The sequence below is a fragment of the Oratosquilla oratoria genome, chromosome 29, assembly GCF_046742065.1.
Source record: "Oratosquilla oratoria isolate Oo_2021 chromosome 29, ASM4674206v1, whole genome shotgun sequence".
Taxonomy (NCBI): Eukaryota; Metazoa; Arthropoda; class Malacostraca; order Stomatopoda; family Squillidae; genus Oratosquilla; species Oratosquilla oratoria.
Window position 1 is genome coordinate 53,817,119 of NC_134805.1, and position 12,058 is coordinate 53,829,176.

Below are 12,058 nucleotides of genomic sequence, written 5' to 3' on the forward strand. Positions count from 1 at the left end.
GAACAAACATTTTAAATCTGTATTCACAATTGAAAGTACACAAAATTGGGATGAAGGATGGAAAGATCCCCCAATGAAAGAAATAACTGTGATGCAGAAGGAAATAAGGGACCAAATAAAAAACCTGAACATCAGAAAATCACACAGTCCAGATGGAATTGCAAATTGGATATTAAAAGAGTGTATAGATGAACTAACAGATGAAATATATAAGATAATTAATTACTCACTCAGAGAAGGAAAGGTACCACAAGATTGAAAAATGCAAATATTGTACCAATATATAAAGGAGGGGACAAGGAAAATCCAACTATAGACCAGTTTCCCTTACAAGCACAATAGCAAAAATATGTGAAAAATTATCAAAAGTAGATGGATTAAACATCTGGAAGAAAATAATATACTGAATCCAAAACAATTTGCCTTTAGACACAGAAGATCTTGTGCCACTAACTTGATTTGCTTTTACTCGAGGCTGATAGAAATGATGCAAGAAAGGGATGGATGGGCTGATTGAGCTTTCCTAGATTTACAAAAAGCATTTGATAAAGTACCACACAAAAAGATACTAAGAAAAATTTAAACAATAGGTGGAAAACAAGGAAATTTATTGAAATGGAAGAATTTTTGAACAGGAGAAAAATGAGGGTGGTACTTAGAAACAAAAACTTGACTAGGGAAGAAATAAGTGGAGTCCCACAAGGTTCTGTATTGGTTCCAGTAATGCTTGCCATATATAAATAACATGGTTGAAGGTGTGGAATGTTATATGAACTTCTTTGCAGATGATGCAAAACTACTAAAAGTACAGAGATTGACTGAATCACAACAGAAAGACCTGGATAAAGTCTGGGAATGGAGTCAGAAGTGGGAAGTGAACTTCAACATCAAGAAATGCAGTATAATGGAATTTGGAAAAAGTAAAAAAAAAATATATATATATATATATATATATATATATATATCAGGGCAATATAAAATTGGTACAAAGGAAATTAAAAAAGCTCAGAAATGGACGAGTAATTATCAGCAAAGACATGTCCCCACAAATTATATGTATCCTGTTTCACTTTCTCAAGAACACAAGTATGGACATTGTTTTTAACGTACAACAGAACACCCCCACCTTTCTTGTGTTTTCTATCCTGATGAAAGTGTTTAAATCCTGCAATATTAAATTCAGCTTCAAACTCTTTACCATTTAACCATGTCTTGGTTATTCCTATCATATCGAGATTTTCGCTTATGACATATGCCTGTATTTCTTGGAATTTGTTCTTAATACTATGAGCATTAAAGTACATGGTTTTAAGAAACTCATGATTATTTCTTTTTGACATGTTTTGAATTTCAATATCATCCCTTACATTACAGTTTTGTTTTTTATTGACACCTTGTTCTATATGGATTTTTGGTCCTTCATTCACATTCAATGCCTCATTAACTTTTCTCCCATCAAAATTAACATTTCCCCCCATCACGGACATCTGGTCGCTCACGGTCATCCAATCTCTTTTGTATACTTTGTCCCCCTACGTCACCGCATTTCACATTGGCCTTCTGTTGTTCATTTACATTTTGTCCGGTATCCCTTCCTAAAATTATATTTTGTCCCCTAGTGACATTATACCCTATCATGATATTTTGTCCTCCACTATCATTACATCCCATCATGATCTTTTGTCCTCCACTGTCATTACATCCCATCATGATATTTTGTCCTTCATTGACATTCTGTCCGGGATCTCTTCCGAAAATTATATTTTGTCCTCCACTGACATTATATCCTACCGTGATATTTTGTCCTCCACTATCATTACATCCCATTGTGATATTTTGTCCACTATCATTACATCCCATTGTGATATTTTGTCCACTATCATTACATCTCATCATGATCTTTTGTCCTCCACTGTCATTACATCCCATCGTGATATTTTGTCCTTTGACATTACATTCAAATGTAACATTTCGTCCTCTACCAACATTATATCCTATAATTGTATTTTGTCCTATACTGGCATATTGTTCTACATTAATGCTATACTCTACTCAGTTTTCCCCACTACACTCTATTTCCCCTTCCCTTTGGGTTTCTACCCCAAAAAAGGAACTACATGTAGTTTATTACAAACTCTCACAATGAGGTTTGTAAGAATATCTTTGCCTCTGCGGGTAAGGTGGATCCCATCAGAAGTGTAAAGGTCATGATGCCTGGAAAAGAGATACCAAGGATCCTCTCATTGATCCCATTGACACTACTGTTCCAATATGAGCCTGCGTAGATCCTTGGGAGGATCCCACAGACTACGTGGCAGCTCCCACATTCCTTCATCTCCTGAAGGAACCTTGTAATTCCAAACAAGTTCCTCTTATTTATCTCACCCTACCCACATTGTTACTTTCTTGTATGAACAATCGTAACTGTGTTCATCCGTCTTTGCTCCCAGATGGTCTGGGTACAATCGGCGATTCCACGACCCAGTTGACATACAAGCTTGCAACATCATTTAGTCTTCCGCCACAGGATGTCGTCATAACCTCACACCATGGAGTCCCCTACCACCAAGAACTCCTGATTTTCAGCCACTTCATCCTCCAGCAGAGCAAAATGATCAGCTAGAGCCAGCAGTTGCTCCACAGGGTACCCACTTACCGAACGCAGGCTTGACAAATTGGACCCAACGGAGCACCAATCGCTCACGGCAGTGACAGAAGGGGAAGAATTGGAACACTCTTTGGGTTGTGGGGAGCATTCACTCTTTTAACAGAGCGCACTCCTGAGAAGACAAATTTCCTCTTCACACATCCTGAGACGGTCCTCTAGGTTCACACAACCTTCACAAGCCATTTCACTCCACCTTCAGCAATACAAATGGCAAAGAGTAAATACAAATCAACAAAAGAAACCAAAGCGGTCTCTAATAAACTACAGTCGAACCTTGAATGCCCGGACCCTTGTATGACCAGTCGAAATGAACAAAGGGCGGACTTTTCAAGCAAAGTTCACTATTCGTCCAGTAGGTGGCAGCGACGGCTGTACACATGTACTCAAACCTGGCCCAGTCAAGCCGCCACCAGGGCTGCCGTTTTGTAGAATTTTGTACCAAAACGTAGTAAAGTAGCGGCATGTGGCAACTGCACAAGGATATGAAATTTGTTCTACATATCAGCGGGCTGTTAAAAACGTTCAAAAACTCAAACTTTTGTTTAAAAATCATAGAACTAGTTATCAAATAATAAATGGTACATCAAAATATGACTTTTATTGGTAATTGTGTTACAGTACTTATAAAATATTATACCCAAAAAGATACGTTTTTACCGTGTAGAAAAAATACGCTAAAGTTTCAGCTTTCTTTTAGCAATGATTATATATAAAAAAAAAAATTATATCTTACTGAATATGTTAATGGCATGGGGGCCTTATATACATTCAAGAATAAAAAACTAGAACCACCACTTTGTCAAAGTTTGACAAGTATATCTTGCTATGAATGTCTGCACACGCCCGAGAAAAATGTATGCTCCAGTATGGCAACACTCCCATTCTACACGGCAGTGTAGAAAACGCAGCAACCCTGGCCGCCATCACTGTCCCGCGTGCATACCTTCCAATATTTATAGGGTACGTAATAAAAAATTCAGTACAGTACACTGTAAATACAGTACATTTACATGCCTGTATTACAGTTATTATTACAGAATTATTAGTATTATAGCATTATTATTACAGTATTGTTAATATTACAGTGTAAGAGTATTATTCTTATGTGTTTCTATGCCATACCATACATTACCTATACGTATACCGCTATGAAAATCTACGGTTGTTAGGGCAATATTTTCGATGACCGGACGTTTGGCATGACCGGACCACCCTTCCCCCCAATTAGTCCGGGCTTTCGAGGTTCGACTGTAAATACACAATGCTTACTCTGCTTACCTTATACTATTACTCCTACCTTTGATTCTAAATAGAACACTACACATTATCTTATATCTGTAACTGTATAGCGCTATATGTATACATACATACATACATATACCAAGGCTTTTTCCCCCTTCCAAGGGAGGTAGCCAAAAAGGGAAAGGCATAAAAACACTCCCACCCATTTCATCCCTAAATACCCTCCACACCCCTCCCACCCTTCCTCTCATCTGAGCACCTCCTGGATGACGGGTCATCCCTGCACCCTGCCCACCGCCCTGGGTCAGAAGCAGTGTCGCAAGACACAGCACATCCACAGCAAGGCCGCTTCATTTAATCGGCGACCCCCCCCTCTCCGTCCCCCTTTGCATATAAGGCGAGGACGGGGAGAAATCCCTTCGGGCTGCGTCAAAATTTACTCACACATACTACCCCACCCCCCACCCCCCCGCCCATTCCTCCTCATGCAGTCACAACATCATCCATATACAACCATTCTCCACTCACCCCTGTCTTCCGTCCTCTCCCTTCCTTCCTCAACAGACATTCCCCTCTTCCCCAAAGCCCCCTTCACCCCATCCATCCACCTCATCCTAGGACGTCCCCTCATGTTCACTCCCTCCACATCTGCCTTCCATACCTCTTTTACTAGTCTTTCTTCACTCATTCTTTCCATGTGTCCAAACCATCCTAATATTCTTTCATCAACCCTATCTCCCAAATCCTTTTTTACCCCTGTTCTCCTCCTCACCTCCTCATTTCTCACTCTATCTAGCCTAGTAACCCCCACCATACTTCTCAGACACCTCATCTCAAACACATTCAAACTCCTTCTCTCTTCTTCTCTTATGTTCCACGTTTCTGCCCCATACAGTGCTGTTGGCACAATCACTCCTTCATACAGTCTCCTCTTCGCATCCATTCCCAAATGTCTATTCCTCATTACACTCTTTAAACCACCAAGGCATTTACTCGCTTCTCTCAATCTACATTCTACCTCCACCTTCACTCCACCTTTTCCTGCTACACTTGCACCCAAGTATCTGAAACTATCCACTTCCTCCAGTCGCTCTCCCTTAATGTTCACTTCCAGTCTACTGCCACTTTCACCCCTTGTACATCTCATCACCTTACTTTTACCCACATTTATCTTTAGCTTTCTTCTATCACATACTCTCCCAAACTCTGCCACCAGCTTCCTCAATCCCTCCTCTGACCCTGCCACAAGCGCAGTGTCGTCCGCAAACAACAGCTGGCTCACCTCCCCCTTTTCTCCATTTTCTTTAACCATCTCCAATCCCTGACTCACTACCCTAGCATTCACCTCTCGCACCACTCTATCCATGTATAAGTTGAACAGCCAGGGCGACATAACGCATCCTTGACGAAGTCCCACCTTTACTTCAAACCACTCACTCTCTCCATTTCTAATCCTAACACATGCTCTACTACTCTCATAAAAACTCTTGACAGCTCCCAAAAGCTTTCCTCCTATCCCATAAATCTGCATAACCTCCCACAGTGCCTTTCTGTCTACCCTATCATAAGCTTTTTCCAGATCCATAAAAGCCCAAAAAACATCCTTCCCCTTTCCTATAGCTTTCTCACATATCTGTCTTACCACAAAGATCTGATCTACACAACCTCTACCCGTCCTAAATCCACACTGTTCCTCACCAATTACTCCTGTTCCTCTCCTAATCCTCTCAATTAAGATCCTCCCATAAGCCTTCCCTACTACACTCAACAGGCTAATCCCTCTGAAATTACTACATTCACACTTGTCCCCTTTTCCCTTGTAAAGAGGAACTATACAGGCACTACTCCAGTCCTCCGGTACTCTACCCTCTCTCCAGCAAACATTAAATAACCTCACCAGCCAGTCCACCATCACTGAACCTCCCTTTTTCAGACATTCTGCATGACATCCATCCAGACCAGGTGCCTTACCTGCTTTCATCATCTTTACAACTGCCTTCACCTCATCCTTCCTTATTTCTCCTCCATTCTCCTCACTCATCACTCTCATTTTCTTCGCATTTCCCACTGCAGCTATCTTTCCTTCCCTATCTTCCTTCACATTCAGCAACTCCCTAAAATATTCTGCCCATCTTCCCCTCACTGCCATCTCTTCCATTATCATCTCTCCATCTGTACCTTTTACCTTTTCTTCCCTACTTGATTCGCCTCTTCTTCCTCTCTTAATTTCTTTCCAAAACATCTTTTTATTACTTTCAAAATTTTCTGTCATACTCCTACCCCATTTCACATCTGCTCTCCTCTTTGCCTCCTTTACCTTTTGCTTTACTTCTCTTTTCTTTTCTTTGTACGTCTCATATGACTCCCCTGTCCTCTTTTGTAACCAATCTGTGAAAGCTCGCTTCTTCTCTTCTACAACCTTCTTTGTTTCCTCATCCCACCATTCACTACCCTTTCTTCTATTTCCCCCTGTCCTTCTTGTTCCACACACCATCCTTGCACACTTTAAGACTCCCTCCTTGAACCATCCCCATTCCTCCTCCACACCCATCTCTGCTCTATCCTTTACTCCCTCCCACTCCTCCTTCAGCTTCTTTTCGTACTCCTTCTCCTTTTCCTTTTCATTCAAGGAGTTCACTCTAAGAACCTCCCTACCTTTTGTCCCTTTCCTCCTTCTCCATCTATCCTCCACTCTCAGCTTACCTTCCACCAAAAAATGATCTGATATTCCCCCACCCTCTCCCCTTAGCACATGTACATCCTTAACTCTTCCTATCATAATCCTATTTACCACTACATAATCCATTAGCGCTCTATCTACCACCCTTCCCTCCACCACCCTCTCCCATGTGTACTTATGCTTGACTTTCTTCCGAAACACTGTATTTGCTATCATCAACTCTCTTTCTAGACACATTTCCACCATCAACTCTCCACTACGATTCTTTCCTGGAACTCCACACTTCCCAACCACTCCATCGATTGGACCATTTCCCACCCTAGCATTAAGGTCTCCCAGTACTATTACATTGACATTTCTTCCTAAACCCTCTATGCACTCATTTAAATCTATCCAAAAGGCCTCCCTTTCTTCCATGCTCTTCTCACTTACAAAGACCCACATCTCCTTTCCCAGTTTCACCTTCATCCACATTATCCTTGAGGAAACCTCCTTCCACTCCACTACACGTTTACCTATCTCCTCACTTACTAGAATAGCCACCCCTTCCCTCCCTCGCCCTCTCTTCACTCCTGATAACCTCCCACTTACACTCCCAAACTTACACTCACCCTTCCCTTTCAACTTAGTTTCACTCAAAGCCAACACATCCATCTTTCTTCTCACAAACATACTACCTATCTCTTCCCTTTTACTCTCATCTGTACCACATCCACGCACATTAAAAGACCCAAACCTTAGGGTGCTGGCCCGAGGCCCTCCAGCACCCCTTATGCCTTTCCTTTTCGTTTTAGGAATCTGCCCCTTGGGGCTACAGGGAGAAGGATGCCTAGTCCCTCTCCCCGTCCCTTTCTTCTCGCCTCTTACGATCCAAGTGGGAAACTTGGTGGCAGTATTCTTTTCCCCCACCACAGGGAATTCCCCCATCACAGAAAGAGAATACTCAGAGAAATGGTACAGGACAGCAACAAGGGGTTGGGGGACAGCATAACGGAGGGACAGTCGTAGCATAAAAGTGTCATCATTTCTCTATGAACAGAATTTCTTCTATCATAGACAAAATGATATGTGGCTCTGGTCCGTAGGGGCGCCCCATATAGACCCTAAAGTATCGACTGCATGCTACTTTGCCACAATAACAAGCAGCCAATACCCCAGACAGGGTATACAATTACAAAAACACAACACAATCACTTGTCACTATTCGGAGATATAAATTTCACAGTTACAGTATTTGCTCGCTGGTGTCTGTGCAGAAAATGAACTCTCTAGCTGAGGTCATGAAACACTCCCCATATTCTCCTACAGAAGGTTAATATAGCACTCAGAGTTTACAGTCTGGCCCTTAGGGAGTATTACAAGATTCCCCAAACCACCATGGCCAAGGGTGCCCCACACCATAAGATAGGGCGGGAGCTTAATGCTCATCACTGTCAAGCATGGATCACACGCTGATATTCCCTTGCTCTCACTTATACAAAAGGTCACTTTGTTGGTCCAAAGGACCTTACACCACTGAACAAGATCCCAGTCTTTATGATCCTTGGCAAATTGGACATGGCAGTGACAAAGGGCTTCACATGGGCTTTCACTTTCAAGTAATTTCACCTCTTCTGAATATTTTCCTGAATTGTCCTGATGGGGATGTCACTGAGAAGCTTAGGGGTCTTTTTCTTTCAATTCCTTTGCAGTTGTAGAAGGGTTAAGTCCAAATGACATTTTACAAGCCTTAATGCCTTTGGGGAGATCTTCAGAGCCTTGCCTCTGGCATGTTTGTGGAGGGGCATGGTATCAACCCCTCCACCCACGTTCCATTTTTTAGGAGTTGGGACACAGTACACTCAGTCACACCTGTTGCCTTGGCTATTTCTCAATTATTCTTTCCCACTTTATGTAGTTCAGTCACTTTCACATTGTTATCATGTGCTGTGTGATTTCCAGGCATCATGTAAAGGGCAGGGCACACCCCAAAAGTCAGTGAACACCATGAAGAAAAATGAAGAAACTCGGTGACAACGGAAAAAAAAAAAAAAAAAAAAAAAAAAAAAACCACTCCAACTGAAGGACAATCACACACTGACCAGCTTTGTCTCACATGGCTGTTGCATGGGTGGATGGCTGAAGGTTTTTAGTCACTTTCTCCCTCATGGTTTTTGTGAACGAGATATCACACAAGTCCCAAAAACACAGATCATTATGCATACTCAAAAAGTTTGCAAAACACTTGTGCTAACTGTATACTGGCCTCATGAACACTTATTGTTTTAGAAAAAGTAACTATAAGAGTTTGAGGATTAGGGAGTTGACTTGTTCAACATGTTGTCTATACCAGAAATTTTAGCAAAATATTTTTATAAAATGATGTGCCATGTCAACTTGTATATTACGGCAATAACAATAATTCTTGCCTCAAGTTTCACTGGCAGGAAACCTGTAGCCCTACAGCAACTGGCAGCTCTCCTTAGGCCCTCCCATAGATCTCTCTGAAAAGAAACTTTTGATTGTTGTCTTCATTGTATTAATGTGTAACATTTTGTGCCATCAGCTTATTGCAGTAGGAGGAGAGCTGTCACTAGTTGTCAGCTCTCTTTATGTGAAAAAGTGGAGGAAATACTGTTGAAACTGATAGAGGTCTTAGTCCCTGTCCTAAATTTGTGTCAACCCCTTAGGGCTACATTACCAGATGGAAGTGTGTTCATGAGTTTTGGAAATGAGTGACTAGGAGGTGAATCTCACTGAGATCCATCTTGCAGTTATTCATCATTGGTCTCTGTATGCCACTATATATTTTGGTGAGTTCAACCAGGCAAATATGTACATGCATATCATGTTATGGTGGGAACATAAAACTTTCCTTCTAAATTCTTTTCAGATGGGACTCGTCTTATGTATCCTGGGCATCATAGTTCATGTCATGTTAAAAGCTAAAACTCTACATCCAACAAAAGCCACTCACTCAAGCAACAGCTTTAGTACCAGTTCTCCAACAGACAGTTTGCAAAAAGTTCCTTTACTTTCAGAATCAGAAGGAGAGTATGAGTTGTTCAATGAATAATGCAAAAGAAGAAATAAAGAAAGTCTTCCCTGGTAATATTACATTGCAGCACAATAATTTTTGGCTCCTATTAGAAATTTCACTATGTACTCTCTTGAACTTGTGACTGTGACTGAATTACTGTGACAGAAGAACTTCATGCTCTCCTGTATCACAAGAATAACATTGACATTGCTGTGTAAATTTTCATAAAAATTATTATACTGACCTTATGTTTTTGTTTTTTGAGTAAAATACAATGGTCTCAAGGTTTTCTGGCATTCCATAAAAATGCAGGGTATAATTATGATTTAATGTATTGATGCTTTCTTCTGCCATTCCATAAAGGTGCAAATATATATGAACAGAATTTTTCATCTGACATGTTTACATTGAATATTTGCTCTTTAATTGGTATTCCTTTTAAATTTCAGTAAATTAATTTTCTATTTGTGTATCACCAAGTTTGAGTGTTTTCTGGCATGTTTAATATAGTACTGATATTCTTATTTTCAAGGGACAATAAACATTTGTAGCTTAAGTATGAATTCCACACTCTTTTTCCATGTAAAGGTATATATTTTTGTAACAGGCATTTTATATGTATGTGATTTTGTAGTAACAATATAATTCTGTTAAGAATATTTCAAATACAACCCAGCCCAGTGATAATAATAACTTGTATAAGCAGTTATCGAGATGCTTACCCTTAATTCTTGCCATAGTTGAAAGTTATAGAATTCAGTAACTCGTACTTTAAGTCACATATACATGGCAGCATGTTTACAAAAGCTTAATTCATATCACATGTGGAGAACAACAACTTTGGTATGTTTTAAGTAGATAATGAGATTTCAACATAATCTTCAAGTCCTATTACACATAGTGTATGCAAATGAGAACTTCACCACTAAGGACTGTAATTGTCTACTTAAACTGTAAATACATATTAAGAAATTGAAATGCTGTTGGAGAATATGAAACAATTGTTGGGTGATATACCTTTATAGAAATAAATTTTTTAAAACCTTTCCATTTATATATATTTTCAATTTCCTTTAGTTTGCATACATGTTTTTAAAACATAGAAGTTCAGTACAGTACTGTAAAAGATCATATTGTAAAAGAAAACTGTAATTGTAGTTTATGGTTTCATTGTATTCACTTAACCCAGATATTGCGAAGCACAGCTCTAGCTGGGAACCATCACATTGTATTAACCTAATTATAGTATACAGGAAAGCAGCAACACTCATTGGGTCCCATTTCTTACTCTCCAAATATCATACCTAGCCTCAAATTCATGTACAGCTGCAACTTAGACTATATCCTTGATTTCTAATTATCATATTTAGATTTATCATGGGGCCTTCTATCATATCAGATTTAGACGTCTCTTAGTCCTCCAACATGCTCCATTTTCAACATAAGTCAACTGTGAGGTAATTTATTGAAAGCCTTCTCTAAGTTGAGGTACACACAGTCACCTACCCCTCTTCCTCTTGCAGCATATCAATCACTCTCAGGTAATAGCTTAAAAGGTTTCATACACACAGCTTTCCATGTCTGAAGCCAATCTGCCAGAATGTTCATCTCTTCAAGATATTTGGTCCATTGATCTTTCACAATCCATTCATATAATTTCATTATTATGCTGGTCAATGATATTGGCCAATAATTTACTGGTGTCACCTTACACCTTTGTGAATTGGGGCAGCATTTGCCCTTTTCCAATCAAGTGGCAATGTGCCTTCTTTTAACATACATATAATAAGACTGTGACTCTTGTCTGCCAGTTGTTTCTTACATTCTTTAATTATCCAGTTAAGAGATCCTGTCAGGTCCTGAAGCTTTTATTACATCCAATGATTTAAAAAGATTGAGTTCCTCCTTCACTTCTACATTTATATTCGCTAAACATGAATTCATGCTCCCCCCACTTTCCTTAAAAAAAAAAAAAAAAAAAAAGTGAAGACAGATTGCAAACTTTCATTCATTATTTCTTACACTGAAAGGTCAAGTTGGGGGCTAACCAGGTTTCAATTACATATAAAAAAGGGAAACTAGTGTAGAAATTCTTTTATAAAAATTGGATGAAGTATTTTTTTAAAGAACCTGAGAAGAAAATTTGTGGCCTATCAAAATTTTGAGGAATGTGTCTGGAGGGAAGGTATGCAAATTTATGGTTTTATGAGAGGATTTGACAGAAAAAGGCATGATATTACCAGACGAGGTGTTAGTCTTTAGGCTAATTAAAAATTGTAGATGGACAGAGGCACAAAGAGGGTAATGGCTTCAACAAAACCTTTGTCATCTAAGGAAATAAGAGCTACACTAAAAAAAATGTGTGGATCTAATATTGGTGATAATGAAGGGGTTCATGGGATGTACAGAAATTTTTGGATGGGGCAAAATTTAAAAAAAATTGTAGGGG

General features: G+C 39.7%; 1 protein-coding gene across 5 annotated transcripts in view; it reads left to right on the forward strand.

Annotated features, from left to right (window-relative positions):
• LOC143040771 (solute carrier family 35 member C2) overlaps positions 1-10,655 on the forward strand; it is a 260,071-nt gene extending 249,416 nt beyond the window's left edge. For all 5 annotated transcript variants that reach the window (XM_076212200.1, XM_076212199.1, XM_076212202.1 and 2 more), the window contains one exon: positions 9,463-10,655. In XM_076212200.1, coding sequence (XP_076068315.1) covers positions 9,463-9,645 — 183 coding nt within the window. In that variant the 3' untranslated portion in view covers positions 9,646-10,655. The remainder of the gene's footprint in view (positions 1-9,462) is intronic.
• Positions 10,656-12,058: the final 1,403 nt, after the last annotated feature.